At 38.6% G+C, this 22,516-nt stretch overlaps 2 protein-coding genes across 3 annotated transcripts; one reads left to right on the forward strand and one right to left on the reverse strand.

Annotated features, from left to right (window-relative positions):
• Positions 1–52: 52 nt before the first annotated feature.
• On the forward strand, positions 53–9,929 carry ptcd3 (pentatricopeptide repeat domain 3). The gene is made up of 24 exons (XM_053505474.1): positions 53–151; positions 403–455; positions 656–695; positions 1,115–1,160; positions 1,245–1,313; positions 1,411–1,515; positions 3,033–3,156; positions 3,298–3,407; positions 3,660–3,736; positions 3,848–3,935; positions 4,042–4,102; positions 4,409–4,491; positions 4,599–4,743; positions 6,314–6,364; positions 6,518–6,607; positions 6,839–6,867; positions 6,973–7,079; positions 7,173–7,251; positions 7,356–7,446; positions 7,576–7,661; positions 8,522–8,670; positions 9,431–9,472; positions 9,557–9,715; positions 9,825–9,929. The coding sequence occupies exons 1-24, from the start codon at positions 63–65 to the stop codon at positions 9,862–9,864; spliced, it is 2,013 nt and encodes a 670-aa protein (XP_053361449.1). The 5' UTR covers positions 53–62; the 3' UTR covers positions 9,865–9,929.
• A 1,136-nt stretch (positions 9,930–11,065) lies between these two features.
• immt (inner membrane protein, mitochondrial (mitofilin)) lies at positions 11,066–21,983 on the reverse strand. 2 transcript variants are annotated; one of them, XM_053505472.1, is made up of 14 exons: positions 21,805–21,983; positions 19,673–19,746; positions 19,297–19,489; positions 19,031–19,181; positions 18,375–18,473; positions 17,961–18,074; positions 15,945–16,078; positions 15,647–15,750; positions 14,374–14,509; positions 14,064–14,193; positions 13,430–13,653; positions 13,092–13,223; positions 12,379–12,508; positions 11,066–12,160 (listed from the first exon to the last, which is right to left on the reverse strand). In XM_053505472.1, exons 1-14 carry the CDS (start codon positions 21,844–21,846, stop codon positions 11,553–11,555), a joined length of 2,271 nt encoding a protein of 756 aa, XP_053361447.1. In that variant the 5' UTR covers positions 21,847–21,983; the 3' UTR covers positions 11,066–11,552. The 2 variants fall into 2 exon arrangements, with proteins under 2 accessions (XP_053361447.1, XP_053361448.1); XM_053505473.1 differs by lacking the exon at positions 18,375–18,473.
• Between the last annotated feature and the right edge of the window lie 533 nt (positions 21,984–22,516).

A 22,516-nucleotide genomic window follows, 5' to 3' on the forward strand; every position in this document is an offset into this window, starting at 1 on the left:
CGAGTCCTCCCCCTCATTACTGGTAGGATGGTACATTCCAACCCAGAATGCACTTGTGGAAAATGGCGTCCCCCTGTTCGCAGCTCGGGCGTCAAATCTACAAAACAAGCCGATTATTTAACACGGCTTTAAAGGAACCATGGCAACAAAGGTGAGACCGGGAAATATCGTTAGTGTGTATTTGTTGTTTTATATAAATATCTTTATTCGTCTGGTCCTGGCGGTGCACTGAGGGCCAGTGTGAGGATGGAGGTCATGTCTTGGACCTGATGCCCATCTTCTCCACAGTGTAGGAGATGAATGTGTCTAAAGACTGTGTAGTGTTTGCAGAATACATCCATTTAAAAATATATATTGTTTGATTGTTATGGTGTGTTTCATTGTGTTAAATGATATAATTAGGTGTTTTGGACTCAGTCCTGCTTTTTGCCAAGAGTCTGCAGCTGCAGTGTCAGGTTAGTCACATAGAGTTTAACCTCTCTCTCTCTCTCTCTCTCTCTCACACTCTCTCTCTCTCTCACACACACTCTCTCTCTCTCTCTCTCTCTCTCTCTCACTTATCATTTTGCATCAGTGCTGTACACCTGTTAATGATGTTCTAATGAACAAAGAGATTGTATGTTTAAACATCCTTCTCTCTAAAATTGTTTATTAGGATTAGAAGGGGAAATTGTGATTCCAAGAAAGAAAACATGGTAAGGCAGGGGCCATTAACCCTCATTTTCTCCTCATCTTATAGGCTGCATATGACTGCATTGTGTCAGCTCTAAGTCACTTTAAACTAAAGCGTTCTCTCAAATGTAATGGTTAAAGTTGGCATACATATTTAAATACCTGTTTAAATATATATTAATAAAATTAAATATTTTTTAATTAATTGTTTATACTTTAATTATATATTTATACTAAAAAATATAAAGTGATATACTATTATTTACTATAATAAGTAAATTGCTGTTTAGAACATAAACTTTTTGAGTAGGAATAGTAACCTCCACTTTACATAGGGTATGACATTATTAAGTGTCTCCTAATGTATAATGGCACATCCTTGCATGTTTTATTGCTTATTTATTTCTCTAGTCGTGTTTCATGTGCACATTTTCTGCAATAGGAGTAAAGAAGCTGTGTTGCAGGCCCTGGCATCCACTGTCAATAGGGTATGTTGAAACATTTCTGTTTTATACAGAAATAGCAATTGCTTACTGAATACAACTAATATATTATGTATGTTTATTTTTCAGGACCCTACCGCCTGTCATTACATGTTTCAGGATGATTCCTACCTCACACCTAGAACATCTGGAGAGTTTGTGAGTGTTCACTCAGATGTACCAGACTGTGCGAAAGATATATCATGCCATCTTATCTTATTTTAAATTCCAACTTTGTTTTTGGTTTCTTCCACAGAAACTGTATTCTTTGTCCCAGGAATCAGGAAGAAGCGCAGCTAAGTATTTTATCAACACGTATCCCAAGTACTTCCAGAATGACTTTGCAGAACCGCATGTTCCAGTGAGTAATATGACTTATTTGTAGGGCAATTATAAACATATGGGGTCAGATCAGAGTCATACTTCACAAATAAATTACTTTACCAAAATATATTTTTCAGTGCACGCAGAAGTATTTTATATATCAATTTACATTTATTTGCAGACTAATGAACCTGCATTTTTAAAAAGAACTCACCATTTGTGAACATCCCTGTATTTGTTAGTGGACTTCCCTGATGCTGTTCCCTCATGCTGGATTCTCTGCAGCCTATCATGTGGCTCCTACAATCTCAGCCAATCACATCTAAGAACTCGAGGGTCTTATTGAATAAGACCATATTGCATTACATCTGCTTAGTGTACCAGTCAAGATAAAAGAAAAACATGGGTATAACTGGCATGTGTAAAAGTTAGTACCCCCTCTCTTAAAAGTTTGTATTTTTGTGTAAAGAGAGAATAAAAATCATCTTATCATAGCAGGTCCAAAAAAAACCTTCAAACAGACAAACAACAACATAACTTTTTAGTTATGTTTTTACACAAAAACACAGATTTTACACACCTATGTGTAAAATCGGTGTTTATATATCAGTGGAATTAAAAGATTTTGGAGCGTTAACATGGCCGCAGGTCCCTTCAGTCCACAGGCCCATTACGGCTGGGGACGGGAAATCACCAGTGGCCACCAATATGGTATCAGGATACCTAGGTGCCGATTTGATTTGTAGTGCAATTTGAAAGTCTCACGATTTATTTGAAAGTCTCACGATTCTATATTACTTTTTCCAGATTTTGTTACAATTCTTAAATAAACTTGGTGATTTTTTGGCTGATTTGCACATAATGTTGTGTTGTGTCACTAGTCTAGACTCTGCCAGCTGTAGGATTATAGAATAACCTACAACACGTTAAATGCAAACATTTATAAAAAAAAACTATTTTCCTCCCATCTCTAGCTACAGCCGTGCATGATTACACATATATATTAAATCTAGATGAGTTTTAAAGCATTGCGTAGTTAGTGATGTGGCATGTACACATGCATGCTGCGCAGTTTCTTGTTCATGTGACTGGCTAAAATTGTTGGAAAAATCTGATAGGCTGCAGGAAAAGCCCCTATTGTCTCAAATCTACAAACAAATGCCGGGATATTTACGAAAGTCAGGTGGTTTGTGAATCCAGGTTCGGTCTGTAAATATATGTAAAATGAAGAACTGTTTCTGTGTACACTTAAAAATATATTTGTACAGTTGTCTATATGTGAGTCACAAAATACATTCGTGAATCAAATGACATTTATACCACACACACACATACTTTGGGGCAGTGACTTGCTTAAGAAATTTTCAACTTGGTCTCTTTTTTAGTGCCTCCCCTTTATACCGTTCTATATAGAGCAGTCTGTATTAAGTAGTGAGTAATCATAGGAAGTGATCATATGGAAGTGATCTGCACAATTCTGAGATCATAATATAATCATAATGTCTGTTGATTCTGTCATATTGGATCTCTATCTGTTTGTTTGTTTTTTTACAGTGTTTAATGCCAGAGACTGTTGAGCTGCAAATAGAGGAGGTGTCCGAGGCGGCTCTTGTGGAGCGCATCAGGCTGAGGAAGGTCAAGGCAGCTGTGGACATGTACGATCAACTGGTTCAGGCAGGTAAGATCGCTTAAAACAGGATCTCGCACAACACACAGCTTAAGTTCATTTTGTTCTCACTCCATGCCTGAGTGAAAAGAACTCCAGTTTTTTCCATCAAAGAAAAGAAAACCAAAAAACCTGCTTTTGGACTTTTCACAGGAACTGCCATGTCACTGGATCTGACCAATGACCTATTAGATCTGATTTGTCTGTACGGAGATCGCAACCCGACACGAGAGGACTCTCCTGAGCAGGGAACTGAAGACGCGGTAATAAACTGTCAACTTGTAATAACTGCACATGTAGCATAAGATATATGTACAAAAAAAAAATATATATATATATAACATATATTAAAGAAAAATTATACATATCATTAAATACATTTAAAAATATATGTAATGATTTACATTTTTTCCCCCCGATTGTCGATTGGTAACAGAAGAATAGCTTCTTTGAGTCATTTATGATTAAGAAACTTGATCCCTTTACATTTATGGTTGTCTTGTGATTTCTGATAGGGGGAAGAGCAAGATGACTCAAGGCGGAAAAAGGGAAGACCACGAAGAGCCTCTGAGCTACTTAAAATCGTATGGAGGTGAGTTGGTAGACAGGAAATATATATATTTTAAATATGGGAGTGTATTAATATTTTTATTTTTGTGGGGAAAATGTTGTGAACAGCGAATGTCCCTCTTATCACCAACAGGGAGAACAATAATGCACAGAGGATCTTTAACACCATGCCAGAACGGAACAGTAGATCATATGGCGCGCTCATCAGGGGCATGGTGAAGGTGTGGGTTACAATCTTTTCACAGATCCTTTTTTATTTTTCCCTTTGTTTACCTGGTTAAAACATTAAAAGCTGTATAGTTGAGCATTTTGTTTCTGAACCCACAGTATGGAGCTTTCTCCAAGGCTTTAGATATGTACACGGACCTGCTGAACAACAGACTAACTGGTAAGATTTCTTTGCTTTTTTTTTTTTTATGGTTTCTTAAAATAGAAAAATAATAAAAATGGATTTTTTAAAATGTATTTATTGTTTATAGTTTGCTATAGTAAAATGTAAAACTGTGGAAAATAACACTTTTCTCCCTGATTATAGCATATAACAGTGAAATTACATAAGTGGAAAAGCAATTGCAGTGATGTGGTTAAGCTTGACCAGCTTTAGCTTAAAGTGCGAACAAAGTCAAGTAATTATTCATGCTGAGTTATTCTATATAAACACAAATATTTTGTATTTCTTTTTCCCCTCCTGTAGCTGATGTACACACCTTCAATGCACTCATCATCGCCGCTGCAGAAGTTAAGGACAAATACAGTGATAAATGGGACCTGATTGTTGTAAGTTGGACAGGCATTTGGACTAAACTCCGTATACACACAGTTCTGTCCCATTTGTTGAGGTTTTCACCATGCATGTGTCTATATGTGTGTCTGTGTGTGTGTAGGACCTGCTGAAGCAAATGGCTCAACAGAAGGTGAGGCCCAACCTGCTGACATTTAACACGGTGCTGAAGGTTCTGCGTCGGTGCGGCTCACTGGCCAGAGGGCAGGCCTTCCTCATCCTCAATGAGATGAAGGCTCTCGGCATCGGTTGGTCACTTAATCTCTCACACATCAACTCATGAGGGATTTTTATGTATCAAGTCAATTGTCTTAAGTTTTAAACAGTGAATATTGCAAGGCAGCATGGTGGCGTACTGGTTCGAGTTGTTGGCTCGCACCTCCAGGGTTGAGGGTTCGATTCCTGCCCTGGGTCTGTGTGCGTGCGTGGAGTTTACTTCGTTTTTCTCAGTTCAAAGACTTTCAGAGTAAGCTAATTGGTGTTTCCAAATTCGCCATAGTTTGTGTTTGTGTGTTCGTGCGTGCGTGCGCTGAAACTTACCCACTAATTTTATTCAGCTAAAGATGGAACTATGTTTAGCAGTAGTAGTTATAATTCAATTCAATTTTATTTTATTTGTATAGCGCTTTTAACAATTGTCATTGTCGCAAAGCAGCTTTACACAATCAAAAAAATAATTTAAGTTTGTATGGAATGTGAGTGTGTATGAATTAAAATGGTCAGATAGTCTCTGATAAACAAGCCGAGAGCGACAGTTGCAAGGAAAAACTCCCTGAGATGGCAATAGAAGGAAACCTTGAGAGGAACCGGACTTAACAGGGAACCCATCCTCATTTGGGTGAAACAGAGAGCAGGAATTGATCTGCATTCATACTGTGTGTTAGGTGGCAGGCAGTTCAGCTATAACAGTTGATATGGAGTCCAGGTAGTTATTGGAGGTTTAGAGAGACTCGTAGGAAATTCCAGTCCTGAACTATCGAGCGCCTGCAGCCAAGTCAAGTTCTCAGAGAAACAGCTGTCAACCCCCTATCAGTCAAGGCCAGAACTGTCTTCATGGTAGAGTGAATCATCCCCAGACACCAGACGCATCCCAAAAAGACACACGGGGCATCCAAAAAATTATTTTCCCATCTTTACCTTGTTTATGCTGAAATTATCTTTGTATTCTGTTTAATCCCCTAAAACACACAGCTGGACTGAAACTCACATGGATTCCTTTTTTTAAATTATACTATATTATGTTCATCATAAATAGCAAGAACAATAGAATAAGTTCCAATACTTTTGTATACACTCATTATATATTTGAGTAATTTAACATGCTTATTGTTCAACTCATATGTGTACAGTGCCAAATTAAGAGGTTATCCATAGCAATAAGAATTTCTTATTTCTGGAGACATGAAACAGAATGTAGGAAATAAAGGAAAACAGAATGTTTAAACAAAACTGACACCCAGTAAGCAGCAGCTCTGCTGGTGGAATAATGGAGGTTAATAAAATAGGTCAGAGATGATCCTTCAGTTCGGTTCAAGCTGACAGGAACGTCTGCAACTCAAATAACCAACCGCTGTGAGCAGAACAGCATCCCAGAATTCACAATGTTCAGGTTCCTGTTCTCTGCTAATGCATTCTCAGATGCTTTTCCGCTCATCACAGTTGGTTATTTAAGTTTTACTGTATATGTAAGAGCATTTAACTAGGAAAATATTTCTGAAATCACTATTTAACAAACTCCATGAGTTGTATGTGATATGGTATTGTTGTATGGCATCGCTTTTACAAATGTATTTGTGTCTCTTACTCTCGTCTAATTAGCACCCACTTTGGCCACCTATGATCATATCCTTGGCATCTTTTACAAATCAGGTAAATATGTTTTTCCTTTGATCTAATGAATATTTTTTTATTATTATAATCAAAATGTTCTCATACCTTTACACATGAACGCTATGTCTAAAATGATTAGAGACCTAAAAATTAGTTGTAATTGCCTCATTGTGGTCTTGCCCTGCTTTGCAGCCAATTCAGCTCAGGGGCACACAGAGATCCTACAGGAAGTGTTAAATGAGATGTCAGGAAAGAGCTTTACTGCTCAGGACCCAGACGATGGTAGGGACCAAAGCTAATGGATTTTCTGCTTTTGTCATTTATCCTACCACGCTCTAATCCTACCTCTTTCTGTACAGTATGGAGCTTGTGATGATGTTGTTTGGCTTGACCCAAGTATGAATATATTAAACGTAGTAGTGTGTAACAAAGTTTTCATAATGTATCTCTAAAGTAAATGTCACAGTACATGCATATGCGGATGAAATGTAACAAATAAACTTTCTTTTGCAGTGCACTTCTTCCCAAATGCAATGAGAGTTGTAAGTGCACTTTTATTCTATTTGTACATCTTGCATCCTGATGTTGTAGTTTGGCTAAAATCAAATGGTATGTCTGTCTGTCTGTCTGTCTGTCTCACTGTGCAGTGCTTGGACAATAAAGACATTGAACAGGCTTACAGAGTGCACAGCCTCCTAGAAGTAGGGGACAACTGGCAACTTTTGGGAGATTCCTATCTCCAGAGCATCTACTAGTGAGTATAACTACAAAAGTTGGAGTAGGTCAGGACTTGTCTAGTACAGGATATTTGATCATTTTCTTTACCCTTTAAATCTCATCGTTACAGCGGACGATTCTTCAATCTGCTGTGTATGATGGAGCACATTGACGTGGTGCTGAAGTGGTATAAAGAGTTCATTCCCTCAGTGAGTATAGAAGCATGAAGGCAAATGTAATATTTTAAAAGCTTCGATCTCTCATCGTTTTGGATTTTCTGCCTTTTTCTTGTATTTTTATTTTTTTTGCTCAGCTTTATTACCCCAATACACAAGGAATAAAAGATTTGCTTCAGGCGCTTGACACAGACAACAGATTAGACCTGATTCCTCAAATATGGAAAGGTGTGTGTGTGTGTGTCTATTTTTTTCATACTGGGGATAAAATATGGGGTAAAAAAAACTTATATACAGATATAGAAGATGAGGGAAGTATTATTTTGCCACTTACTCCTGTTCTTTGTTGTGTAAAAGATATAAAACAGATGGGACACGACAATAAGACTGACCTGGTGGAGCAGATCGTTTCCCTCATGGCCCGGGAGAAGCAGAGTGAAGAGGTACTGTACGACCTCAACAGAAAGAGAAGAACTTGATTTTATATTTATTTTTCCTGGATCATTTAGGCTTTCCTGTCCTGGAAAGAGTTGCACTGTCGTAACAGCATCGTCCCTGTTTTACACTGACTCAAGTTCATGTTTATAAAAAAATAATAATATTCAATTTATATACATTTGCATTCGAAGTGGAACAATGTTGCGGTTCCTCTATAATTCTGCAGGTGTTGTGCTCTAAACTATTCACATAGCGCCCAGCATCATCATACGTGGTAGGAATTTAATTATGTTCTAAGTTTGTTTAGAATTATACCAAAATCTAAAAAAATTGTGATAATAAGAGAATCACAGTACAAAATCAAATCTGTACATACACTATACATACATTTTATGAGCATCCCATCCATCTAGGAACCTCTGTAGTCCAACTAGGGACCCTGGAGGCCAGTGGTGACCATTTTATTTATTCCCATTATGTACAATCGTGGTAGAACCTCTGGTCGCACACTAAAAGCACACTACAAAAACACCAATTACATGCATGCACCAAACACCAACATGTCTTTGGACTGTGGGAGGAAACCGGAGCACCCGGAGGAAACCCACCAAGCACGGGGGAGAACATGCAAACTTCATGCACACAGGCCAGATGTGGGAATCGAACCCAGGATCTTTAAGGTGCAAGGCGTCAGGGCTAACCACTCAGCCACAGTGCAGCCATAAATATCCTAATATATAATAAAAAAAATAATAATAATGTTTTTGTAATACATGACTTAGCACACAGAAGAGTCAGGATACATAACTGAACAATTTTCCCTTTATTTTCATCTCTAGTAAATCAGCTTCTCTATGCTTTTAAGGTTCAGCAGTCGTTTGCAGAGTGTGCTCTAGATGTAAAGAGACTGTACACGCAGACTGACCGCGGCAAAGTCCCCCTCAACTGGTCAACAGATTCCCTTAGGAGCATCACGTCCATCCTGCTGGCAGCAGACAGGTTACAGGAGGCTGGGTGAGAATCGTACTCCTATATTGTGCCTTGCATCGCATAAGCAATCACCCCTGTTGGACTTTTCTCCAGAGTCGTGGCAAGTCCGAGTTTGGATTGTCCTTTCTACACCTTATTCAGTTTTATTCTTGGCCGCTTCAATCTTATTTATCCTCGACATGTTGTAGAGCTCTACTGTGTGATTGTGCCATTTTTGTTAAATAATGGATTTAATGGCACACTCTGAGATGGTTTAAACCATAAAATGATGTTTTTAATGACCAATCCATGATGTTAAAAAAAATTATATATATATATATAAATATATATATTTTTTTATGTGTTTGTGTGTTTTAGAATTTTGCCCTAGGTTTAGTCTTCCAGGGTAACACTTAAGTTGCACGTTAGTCGACTCGACTAATTTTGTGACTCCTGATGGCTGCACCAGAACTAATTTAGAAGTTGAATAGTAATTTGAAAGAATGCTTGTGTCATTTATATAACTAAATGATTAATTGATGAACAATTAAATGAAAGATCTGAAAATAATTTTGCGCTTCTATTTTAATTATATATTATTTTTATGTTGAATATTAGGGGCTAGTTTGTTGCTTTTTTTTTTTTTTTTTTTTGATCCCAATTAACTGTTTCATGTCTAGGTCATAAGTTTAAAGGGTTGAATACTTATGCAGGCCACAGTCAACACTAAATAGAAAAACAAGGCTGTTTGTGCTCCAGTGTGGTAGACGCAGGATGAAAATGTCTATTTTGTGGGTTTTTTCAGGGAAATGTTAAACATCTTCAAAGCCAACAACAGAATTCCATCGTAAGTACGGTTTCTGTTTGTAGCTTTTGTACGATTGCAATTTAGCAATTGTACAACATTTTATTTATTTTTGTTCCTTTACAGTGAGGACCTGATGAATGACTTTTTTCGCTGTATAAAGACGCACAATGATGCTCAGCAGGCTGTCGAGCTGATCCAGATCTCTGCCGGTTTATGCCTGCCGATCACACCGCAGCTCATAGAAAGGGTGCAGCAGGAGTTTGAGCTAAGCGATGAGCAAAAGTGAGTGTCTCAAATGTTTTTTTTCTCCTTTTTTTAAGATTAATACAAATGCATGAAATGAAATAATTTAATCCCTATCCATTTCTTTTTTTTTTTCTTTTACTATTAGGATGATGTTATCAGATTTGGAGTCTTCCCCACATGAGTGAGTGCTTTTATAAAAGGCAATGTCCTGGGTGTGTCTCAACAATAATAAAATGCAACTGTAACCAAAGTTTGTATTTAGTTTTTTTTTCTTTCTTTTATTATAAAATGAAGTGATGAGCTGCGTTATATGTACTATAACCTACTCTAGTAAGACTGATAACATTAAGCAGATGTTAAAATTAACTTGTTTGATTTATGGGTAAATGAGAGTGATTTTTTTAAGTTATGTCCTTTTTAAGCAGAAATAAATAAAAACGGCAATAAAAGAGTACAGTATGTTCGTGTGACTACTGTATTCTTTTGGTATATTGTATTTAAGGAGATACTGGCCATCATTGTTGTGCATTTTTAGTGATATTGCATATTTTAAGTCATCATTCTGACAAGGGTAATACGTGTTTTGAGGACCTTTAACTAAACTTGGATTAATATTAAGAGAAAACGTTAAGATGAAGCTTTTATGTAACATACAGGTACAGACAGTCTGTTCTGAAAGCTGGCCACAAATTATCCATTAATTTTTAAGAATTGGGAGTCAAATGTTCAGAGGAATGACGGCAGTGGGCTCAGAGCCACCTTTGCCAGGTTTACTTACAGACGTACGGCCTCCTTTAAAACGTTTGCGCCATTCAAATGTTTTACTGCGGTACTACTCAGTAGTCTACTATAAATGTCAGTCGGTTTTACACCTTCACCCAAGATAAAGTGGCCACAATAAACTGTTAAATGCTTGCACTAGTATGGCTGCACACTATTTTGCTGTGATTCACACAGCGTCACGGTAGCACCACTGGGTAACAGGAGCATTATAATAGGCTTTGGACTGTTGAAGGAAACCTGCCAAGCACCGGGAGAACATGCAAATTCCACGCGCACAGACCTGAGGCAGGAATCGAACCTTGACCCTGGAGGTGCAAGACCAGTGTGAACCACTAGTGCAGAATTATACTGGATTGAAGAAATAGATGAAAGTAATCTGTTTCATTACACTACATCGACAGTTATAAGTAATCAGGCTCAAATAATGATGTGCTTTATAGTCAATAGAACAATTCACATGAATTTTTTATATACATATATGTGTGTGTGATAAACGATGCTTTTACTATGTAATATTCTCAGTTAAGCTTCACCATAATCAAATTGCTTACTAGACAGACTTGTTAGCAAACATAAGAAAGCAAGCAATGAAACACATCAACATAATGACCATGATTTATTAACATCCAGTACTGAAGGGAAAGATCATGACCATAGCATGAAAAAATGGATCTGACCATTTATAAAAGCCTGATTAATAACCAATCAGGATACTGCACCTAAAGCTTTGAATTCTCAACTGATGACCAAACACGGTTCAGACAGTGGCACTGACCCAAAGACCCATTCATCTGCTATACACCCTCAAAATTTAAACAATGTAGAGTGCTTCTTAGTGCCCCTAAGGGATATGTACCTAGAGTGATTACAAAGAAAGATGCTGTTGGGCCATTATTTTAAGACAAAGCCTTCTTGCAAAGTGCTTATTAACAGCTGGGGGGGGGAAAACCCAAAACAAAACACAAAAATAACACAAACCCAACCTGGGTTGCAGGATAAATTAATCTGGGGAGGGCAGCTTGCTGTGAGCAGATGGGCAGCAGTCCTCATTATTTATGAACGCTTAACTTTTTTTTCTGATGTGTGAAACTTAAGGAGCTTGTGTGGTGCCCAAGCCTACGGCATTTGCATATGCTGACAGCAAACTGACCACCTGTTTGGTCTCCAGAGTGAGCCGGGCTTCTCTGAGCCAGTCCTGAGCCACACGCCGTGCCTCGCCTCGCAGCTGGTTAACAAACTTGGCGGCTAACTCAAGGTCACCACGCTCTACACTGTAGGTGGCGTAGGCGAGCAGCTTGAAGGGGTCTAGGTTTTCGGGAAGCAACTTGCTAGGTGGCACCTCTTGCTCCTTCTCGAAAAGCAGGACGGATTGCAAGTAGGACAGGAAGTACTGGTACAGACTGTTACGCGTCTCGTCGATTAGCGCCACGCGTCGGACTAGCCGACGGATTTCATGAAACCGGGCACGCAGTGAGGCCTCGCTGTACACGCCACGCTTTACTGATTCCTCGGGCAGAGCTGATGTCAGGGCCTGGGCGAACTCATCGTCTGCACAGCTCTGTTTGATGGCGAGCACAGCGCCCTCTAGAGGCTCACAGGGTGAATCTGCAACTGCAGTCTTCATTGCATAATTTAGAGCCTCTACAGATAACCACAGCTGGTGAGCTTTACGCGCTTCCTCCTCTGCAATAACATGACCTATAGGGGGAGGGCATATAGAATTGAGACATGTACTTATAAAATTATATACAGTATTGTCTTTTGGTGTCACATATTAATTTTAAATATAAAACTTGCTGTTTACCAGTTATAAATGAATGCTCAAAATGATCTCTACATGATCTAATCTATGAGTGATCTTTAATAATAACAATTAAAAAAATTATAATGAACAAAAACTGTAAATTAAGACTCACTGTCAATGGCCTCTTCTATGCCCTTGAGCTTGGCGTAGGCAGAGTTCATGTCCAGAGTGAAGGCATCTATCTGCTCCTGGGACAAACGCCGGTAATTCATCTCCTGCTCCATCAACTTACTGTCCAGAGTCTATAACAAGAATGCAGGTTAAGACCAATGAAAGTAATGTAATAAACAATTAGTTTTTTCCTTCCTGTGTTTCTTATTTTTCTAAAATCTAAGTGCTCAGCGGTACTTAATGAAAAGAAAACCAACTGTTATTGAGACTAATTAAAAAGAAAGCTTAAATTGGCTACGGGGCATAAAGACTAGACTTCGGAGCAATGGCAAAAGGTCATGTGGTCTTATGAGTTCAGATTGACTCTGCCCCAAAGTGATGGGTGCAGCCTTCATGCATAGTGCGCACTGTACAAGTCTCTTGAGGTAGTGTTATTATCTGAGGTTGCTTCAATTGGTCAGGTTTAGGCTCAGCAACGTTATGGCGACCGAGTGACCAGGTTATTACATCTATGGCCATATTCCAGGACTCAAACTGTAAAAGAGTGTTTCTGGGAGCATGAGGAATTATTTTCACACCTGAACTGGCAGTGTAAATCAAGAATTTATAATTTAATGCACAAGAGTTAACACAATTTTTAACATTAGATATGATCAGCCTTATTAGAGTTGTCCACAAGTGTGTGTGTGCATGACAAACAGAGACACACCGCACCTCCTGGGCCTTGTCCCGCAGCTCCTGTTCCTGTATTTTGAGCACATCGCGCAGGTGGTCTGTGTGTGCAGCTGCCTGTCTGCGCAGCTGAGTTCTCATTTCTGCTTCCATCACATCCCGAACTTCATGCACCTGAGACACAAATTCCAAGTTAATTCGTAAAACCAGTTAGTTCGTCATGTGACAACAGTGACACAACAGTGACACACAATAGTGACACACAACAGTGACCCACAATAGTGACCTAGATTCCCTAAGCAGTAAATTGTTGTAAAAGCAACTGCAAGTCTTTAATATAAAAAGATATTCACATAAAACCATTTATCCTAACCACTTACTTTCTTCTCCTGCTCGAGTCTCTTCTCCTCACGGTGATGTTCCAGTGCGATGGCCACAGCCTGATCCACAGATTTCAAGTGCTCATGCTTCTGCTGGTCCAACGCTGCTTCGATGCGGATCTGCTCACGTACACGCTGCTCAGCCAGTTCACGGTTTAGCTGGTCGATACGCCGGTGAGCATGGGCAATCAATGAATTCAGATCATCAGGGCTCAGCTTTCCTGCTTTGGATGGTAAGAACATACAGAGGAAACACATTCCATAAAGGAAACTCCAGGATCCTTTTAGCAGCTATTAATTGTCTATTGAAAGTGCAATTGTTAATAGGTATATAAACGTTAAGAAGATGAATAAAATATCACTGAAAGATGAAAGAATATTACACAATCTGCTGAGGCTGTCACACAATACAAAAATGGGGAGCAGAAAAAAAAGGAAGCAGGAAGTAAACAAAAATATAAAAAAAAACATTTATGTGAGTTAAGACACAGCAGAATGTGCTGAAGTGTAATTCAGTTTTAGCAAAATATATGTTAACCACAAGCATTGAATTGCACAAAAAATACAGTCTGTAATTGGAGACCGTTTAATATGAATCTGAACTTGCAAACTAATCAAGGGTATGGCTGCTTACTGAGACCCTTCCAGTTGGCCTGGACCTCAGGGGTGATGCTGCTAAGCTCTTTCTGGAACTGAACCTTGGCTTCCTTCACCAGCTCACTGTATTGTGACACAATCTTTGCCTCGGACTGAGCTGCGTGCACCTGGACAGAGTTAAAGACGGAGATTTAGAAGCAGGTGGATCTTACACTACCATGTACTACCACTAAAACACCAGTAAACTAGATTTTTTTGTCAAAACACTGATGTTTATGTACAAGTGTGCATGTGTGTGTAAGATAATACAGAAAAAAAACATTATTGAGACAAATGACAGCACATACTTTTGTGACAACTTTGTCCAGATCCACAATCATACTGTGCAGATTTTCCTCCGCAGCCAGAATTTGGGGTCTGGCAGCGTCAATATTTGCTTGCTTAGCGCTGTTGATCACGCTTCTGAGCTTCTCAAGCTGTTCTCTAAATACAAGCAAAATGCATAGGCTTAAATGCACAAAAAGTATTAAATGAATAGCCCTCACCCATAGGGGGCAAGATATATTGTACCAGTCAAATGTTTGGACACACTTTTTAATTTTAAGTCGTTTCTGATTTTTTTTTTCTGTCTACATTATAAAACCAATGCTTAAGGCATCCAAAATATGCAGTTATCTCCTTTGAACAGTTGATACTGAGATGTGTCTGCTACTTAGCTCCGTGAAGCCTTCATAATGGCTCTAATTTGAAGTGATTAATCTGTGATGTTTTGAGGCTGAGAACTAAAAATTAACTTAGAATTAAAAAAACGAAAACTACTATTCATCAGACGGAGGTTTTGGTCGGTCCTTCCTAGGATGGTCTTCATGAGAGCTAGTTTCATCACAGTGCTTGATGTGTTTTGCAAACGCATGTGACAATACTGTTTTTGCAAGAACTATTCCAGAAGGTCTGATCTTCATGTCTTAGAATATCAATTGACTTGTTGTTAATTACATATTTCCATATGTGTTATTTCATACTTTATAAATCTCCAGTACAGAAAATAAATCACTCAACATAACACTATGAATTAGAAGGTGTGAATACATTTTAGACTGGTACTAAAGGCCACCACTATCATATCTGGAAAACCTCACACTTCTAAATATAAAAAAGCAAGGTCAGGTTTCGCTTTTCTATACAGCTTCAATGTCCTATGACAAGGAAGCATTTACCAGTTAGAGTCATCTAGATCTACAAGAGAATATACATAAAAAACACTGGGGGAAATGGTGTGTCTAAAGGCCAAAAACAATCAATTAATACAAGAATAAAATTATTACAACATAAATGGCATATAAGAACTTACTTTACCTTAGGAAACATTAATTGCTGGTCCCCTGACAGTCTAGACACTTGTATTATATAGAATTGAAAGGCACTCTTTCACTGTGTTTAACTTTATTTACATAAAGTTATTTTTATTCATTGCATGAATTTGTAGAATTCTCCTTCAAAATAAACATTGCCTTACTAATAGTAAGCTAAAAGGGGCTTAACTGGCCTAGATTTAATCCATTATTATTAATTTAAATAGAGTATCCCTTTAAGTGAGAGTACTCCAGCATCAGTGCATACTTGGCTTGGAGAAGAGCCTGTCCAGCCTGGTCCACGGAGTGTGTGCGATGACTGAGTGCATCCTCCAGGTCTTTCCACTGAGCTGACTTCTTATCTGGAGAATCCTGACAATATAACACAATCAAAAAGTAGGTCAGACATTATCAGAATCTTTACAACAATAGTCAGTCACTCCAGATACACAGCCTAATTGACATTCAGCATTTTTATTTATTTATTTTTTTAGTACGACTATGGCATGTTAAAAACGCATACAAACGCAGCGCTCCTACACATTAGAGACAGAACGAGTGCTCACCTCGGAGTCCATGGCCTCTCGGAGTCTGTGTGTGTGCGTGTTGATGGCGAGGAGTGCTGCCTCCTGGGCTCCAATGGCGTGTAGTGTAAGCTTGGCAGATGTTCCCAAGGCCTCCTCCAGTCCAAATGCTAAAGCTGAACATAGAGAGATGAAATTAAAATTAGCCACCACTATCCTGACTGATGACCAGACTATGAGATTAGAGGGGATTCCTCCTGATGGTGCTAATAAGTGACAGAAAAATAAAATAAAATAAAATTCATAAAAAAATATATATAATGCATCCCAATCCATATTAGTTATATAGGAATATAGGATTATATCATGGCATTTAAGGCTATGTTTACACTGTCAGGTAAATGTGACCCATTTCAGATTTTTTGCTCATATGTGACACATATCCGATATGTTCTACGTCCGTGTAAACAAGAAAAAAAACACATGCATTCTGATATTTCGAGATCGGTTTCAGGCCTCCTTCATGTGGAAATAAATCAGATATAAATCAGATATGTGCTAATGTGACTGTCGTGTAAACAGATCGGATTTCCTGAGTCATTGCGTTCTGTACGTCATTAAAACTGCGACTTCTTTGCGGTTTAATGACGTAAGGTTATTCTCCGGTGGAAGCGCGTGTGGAATTATAACATCGCAGGTGACATTAAAAAGGAAAACACCTGCCCCCCTCCCCCCTTTTTTTTATTCTAATTTGGTCTAAATAAAATTAAGAAATCAGTATTTGGTGAATAAAGCATATGCGCAGGCTGCAATTATGCCGTTTTTTTCTCCTCCTCCGTTTTAAAACCATGGTGAAGTTTCGCAAACTTTGCATATTTCGCAGAGCGTTTAGCATACTTCACCTTCGTCTATCTTGGCTAATGTGTAGCGCAAGAACCTCCCTTTAAGTATGTGCGATGTTTCAGATGGCATGGCAAATGTAAACACGTGTATCGGATATGAGTCATAGTTAAATGAACGTGTACACAGACGATCAAAAAAATCTGATATGGGCAAAAAATCTGAATTGGGCATCGAGACCTGCAGTGTAAACGTAGCCTTAGTTTATCTCATCTATACCATTAAGGCAAAACTCAATACAACTATACCATATCGGAAATGCATCTTAGCCAATAAAACTAAATTTAAGTTACAGAATTATGACAGAAGCATTTACTATTAATTTATGCAGATATACAAAATTGCTTTATTTCATATACGTAATTTATAGTCCAAGAAAAGAAATCCAGAAAATACTTTTTCACAGCTCTGTATAACATGTAATATTGGACTAATCACATAGCTTTATCCTATTCTGTTTTTATCATCTGGTATCGAAATTGCTGTTTCATATAAATCAGTATTCAAATTGGTGACAAATTTCATGACATCACATCTGATATTTGCAGCAGCTCTTTAATGTGTGATATTAAGACCATTTTCGAGTACATACAGTACTTCCTTAATCATGGTGCCCTGTGCATGACCTGTTATCTACTGAGACTGCTTTGATGCTCATTGATGTCATGTGGCTCTACTGAATGCACACTGTCCTGACCTAATTCAGCATGACGATGACAATTATCCCATTAGATTAACAGATGCTGTATTATGATGATGATGATGTCCAGAAAAAAGAATGGCTGTGATATTCACAGATATTCACAGAAATGTGCTCTTTATTTTAACTAAATCAGTGTAGAATGGAACGGAAATTAATGCTTCATATCCTAATGGACATGGGTCGTGAGGGATTTGGTAGAAAGTAGTTTTGGATCATAATTCACGATATGTGAACCTGACTAACAGAATAAATCTACAGTTGGTAGTAATTGCACTTTATGCTGTCACTGGTGTTGTCACCTAATTGCTTTCATGCTCAAATCTTGGCAATGATTTTGATTTGAAATAAAAATGTTATCACTGGCAAAAAACAGTCAAAACATCCTACTAAACTGACCATGCGTAAAGTTTTAATAATATTTACAATTTTATCAGGTACAGCGTGCGTCTGCCTACCTGCCAGAGTGTCCTGTTCAGCCTGGTCCTGCTGAGCCAAGCGTGCAGCCACTTCCTCCATAGGACGCTCTTTCAGTGCTGGTTCATGGTGAGCGCACTCGTGACATTCTTCAACTAAAAACACACAGATCACACATCAGGGTATGAACTACACCCTGTTTATCTTACTCTGTTGATTCACACTTTCACTAAGATGTACAAAACCCATTTAGCTAAACAAGCCTGAGAAGTTTTTAGGCTTTAAGATAATTAGTAATGCTGAGTCTGTGAGTCAGAGAGATTTGATTTTATAAGCAACACATGCTAAGAAAAAAATCTGATTGCGGGTTAGTAGTTGCACAATAAGTACAAATTTAAGAGAAAGCAACATAAACGATGTGAAGATGGCAGGCATTGATGATGACACGCTCTAACCTGGAGGCACAGAGGTTGGATCATGGCTGGTGGCCGGTGCGGGAACAGACTGCACCTCGCCGATGGCTGAAATGATATGGGCTGCCTCAGCTGAGGCCTCTGCAACAACAGCAGAACTCGCATCAGGATGGCCATATAAGTGCCATGCAATTGATGACGGAAACTGCTGAGTCACGAGCTGATAACTGTGTGCGTGTTTATGGTGATGTGTGAGAGAATATATTACATCTGTGCTGTCTGCATTACGGCAATTTGGTTTCTACAAGATCATTACAGAAAAACTATCACACTAATAATAACAAGGAATTCACAACCCTAAGGTGGACCTACATTCTTTCCTGCTCTCATAATCCAACAAAAAGTGTGTGTCTTATTTCATTCGTGTAAAGATAAAAACCTAAATAACAACATGTTCAATTTACAGACTTGTAAAAGATTGTGAATGAAAGACTATTTGCAAGTAAACTTTTACACTTTGTCACCTCCCCCCCCCAAAAAAAGAAGGTTTTTTTATATATATATATTATATATATATATATATTTTTTTTTTTTTTGCGGGGGGTGGGGGGGGCGGAGGGGTTGGGGGGTGTCAATGACCAATATATATTTCTTTCAATATATATTTCTTTCTTGTATACACTCTTAAAAACACTCACCCTCCAGGGTCTGTGATGCCTGTGCTGGAGTCTCATGTACAACAGGTGCTGACTCGGGCTGCTTTTCTTGAGCTTTGCCTTTTGCTTTCGGCTGTTTTGAGTCTTTCGAAGCCTCGGACACTGAGGATATCTGCAGGGGTTCAACTTTTGCCTAACACACACAAAAAATTATCTTTTATTTCTGAGACTTTAACTTATATAACAAATACTAAGAAAAAGGTCTAGGGAATGGACGAAGCTTCCCAATTTGTATGTTTGACTCTTACCGGTTTCTTTGGAAAAGGGACAAGTGGCGGTGGTGGGGGACCGAGCGTCAACTCAAACAGCTTATCAGAATAGGGAATGCTCTTTTCGACATTCGTTCTAAATTTAGGGTCCCATTTGGCATACAGGATTGTACCACCCAGGCCTCCGCCGACTGTCAGGACGCTAGCAGCCACAATCTTACCTGCAGCAGACCTGCAGTAAACAAATATGAAGAGAAAAAAGAAAGACAACTTTATTTGTCATATTCTACATTGTAAATGTGGTTGAGCAATGAACTCCATCTTATCGCACCTAAACATTAATTATTTGTAAATAAGAGGTACAAGTAGAAGTGATCCTCTAAAAGATTTACAACTTATAAACATAAATTTTTACCCTGAGCTTCCAGCTGAAGTGTAGTGGCGACACTGTTGCCTGGGATGGACCGCAATGTTTTCACACAAGCATTTCTGAGGACCAAAAAGAAAAACATCGCAAACAAGAGTTTGTTAACAGCTTTAAATGCATCACTAGGATTATTTTTGGTGACGGCTCCCTTTGCAGACGTCAACAGTGTAAGCACCTACAACAAACCAGGTTTTAAATGATCATCCGCATTGCAAAGCTTTAAGAAAATGGTCACACTATAAAAACTGCAGGTATTGGTGCAGGGTATCATCAAGTCACACATTTATTATACAGCAAAGGTCAAAAGTTTGGACACAAGTTTATTTTCTACATTCTAGAATAATATGAACTATGAAATAACACATTTGAAATTATTTAATTAAATAACAACAAGAAAAAGAACAAGTTTTTCTTTTAAGACATGATGGACAGCTGTTCTGGATCAGCCCTTGCAAGAACAATATTGTTAAATGCATTTGCAAAACCCATCAAGCATGATGAAACTGGCTCCCATGAAGACCTTCCCAGGAAAGACTAAGACTGCCCTCTGCTACACAGTTGTTAATTTATATTTCCCAGATTCAAAAATAACCAATTAACAGAACCTTGAATTAAAGCTGTTATGAAGGCTTTACAGAGCATGGGTAGCAGACACATCTCAATATCAACTGTTCAAAGGAGATTACTGCATCATTATGGGTTGTCTTCAGCATTGCTTTTAGAAAATCAGAAAGGACAATCAAATTAGAAGGTGTGTGCAAACATTTGAACAACACTGTATATTGCAACTACATTATCATAAAAACTAAAATAACTGATGGGGTCTTGCTTCTACTTTTTAATAATGCAATAACTTGTATTCCATGTTCTCAACTGAGAATAGACTAAAGATATGTACAGTTTAAAATCTTCAGATTTCCTGCTTGGAGTTTTTTTTTTAATTATGATTAAGTTTTTATTGATAAATGCCTTATTATTTTTGTGTCACTGTTACATCCGTATCATCACAGCGGCGTAGTGGTTAGTACCACTGTCGCCTTGAACCTCCAGGCTCCTGGGTTCGATTCCTGCCTCGGGTCTGTAAGCATAGAGTTTGTATGTTCTCCCCGTGCTTGGTGGGTTTTCCGGTTTCCTCCCACAGTCCAAAGACAAGCAGATTAGGCTAACTGGGATTACTAAATTGCCTGTAGTAGTGTGTGTGAGCAATGTATTGGCACGCCGTCCAGCATGTACCCCGCCTCGTGCCCTATACCTCATGGAATAGGCTCCAGGATGTGCACCGGATAAGGTGCTAGAGACGATGAGTAAATAAATTAGTGTAACCTCCTTAATGAAGTACATGTAATGTTTCATAATTTATGTTTGAGTGCGAATGTTATCTTTTGATCCACATGTCTGATTGTAAACTGAGTATTTTAAGGTTTCACTTTCTCTGAAATTTTACCCTCACGTCTTCTTCAGTTTTCTCTGAATTATTTGATCCATTACAGCATGTCCACTCATTTCAAACAAGGAAAGAAAACTTGCAAGGTCACGTCCTTAAACTATTGATGTACACATACAGGCTGTTAGACTGCATATCCCTGCATATCAATCAATTTCTAGTCATTTCAAGACCACTGAATCTTTACAGAAAACCAAACACTTTCAAAAACTAAATAATTCACCAGCAACCATTTCAACATCGACTCACATGAATGGATGGCGGAAAACGTGAATCACATATAGCCCGCCCATATCCACGTCCGTGTACAATACGAGTTTTTAACTGGTTAGATTTTTAAGTCACGCCTCATAATCTTTCATTTAATTCGTTCGCTTAGTCGTCACTCAGACAGATAAACCCCGCCTCCGCATTACAGCTTACGCTATTTACGTACACTTGCGTTTCAGGGCCATAACCTACCGGCTGGCAGCTGCATCTTCTTAAGCTTTATTAACACTATCAAGTATTGTATATATATTATATGCATGCTATTAAACCCCCAAACAAAAATCCGGAAACACGAAATAAAGATAAGCTCAAGGACATTTAGAGCGCATGCGCAGGCCCGTTGCTGTGGGTCACTGAATGACCGTTCTTGTTAGCATGCTAGCTACCGACTGTAGGTGAAGCTTACCCGCGCTGCGGTGTTTGCACCTTTCCAACAGACACGCAGCATCCTAGCTGTTCCTCCTTTTGCGTCTTGGTTTCAAGAAACAAACTTACGACGCAGCTCAGCAAAACATTATAAAAGTGCTCAGACCTCGGTAGCAAGTTTCACCCGACACGCACTGTAGATGACGCCCGTTCCGCCGAGTGACGGATATCCTGCACATGCGCTGTAACGGCTGCGAATACAGTCACGGAGCGACGTCACTGTTGTAAATATGAAAGTGTAAATAAAATTTTACCTTTAACTAATTTCAGTTTACCATTCATCTTAAATGACAGATTTTTCTTAGAAAGGATTTGAAGACTGAAATATACCATGCGGAGTTCAAATCAAACCGGGACTTTTAGTGGTGCAGAATAACAGAATAAAGTTATAAAAGTAAAAACTCCCTTGATTTCTATATATAATCCCAGATACACTAATGCCCCTATCCAAGCATTTTGCTAGTGTTTGGATACCATCAAGGTACAAAGTTTTTCTCAGTATGCCAAAATCCATGATCGGACTACCCGCTTCACTTCTGAAATGCTGGCCTCCCAGGAACTCCTTTAAAGACCAAAACCTGGGGAAATGGCTTGGTAAAAGGTCAGGACTGTACATGGGAATGGCCTTCTTTTTAAAATATTTGCACCACTTCAGCTTCTGAAAAACTCATTCCAGCCCATCTTATACCAAC

The sequence above is a fragment of the Clarias gariepinus genome, chromosome 10, assembly GCF_024256425.1.
Source record: "Clarias gariepinus isolate MV-2021 ecotype Netherlands chromosome 10, CGAR_prim_01v2, whole genome shotgun sequence".
NCBI classification, from domain to species: domain Eukaryota; kingdom Metazoa; phylum Chordata; class Actinopteri; order Siluriformes; family Clariidae; genus Clarias; species Clarias gariepinus.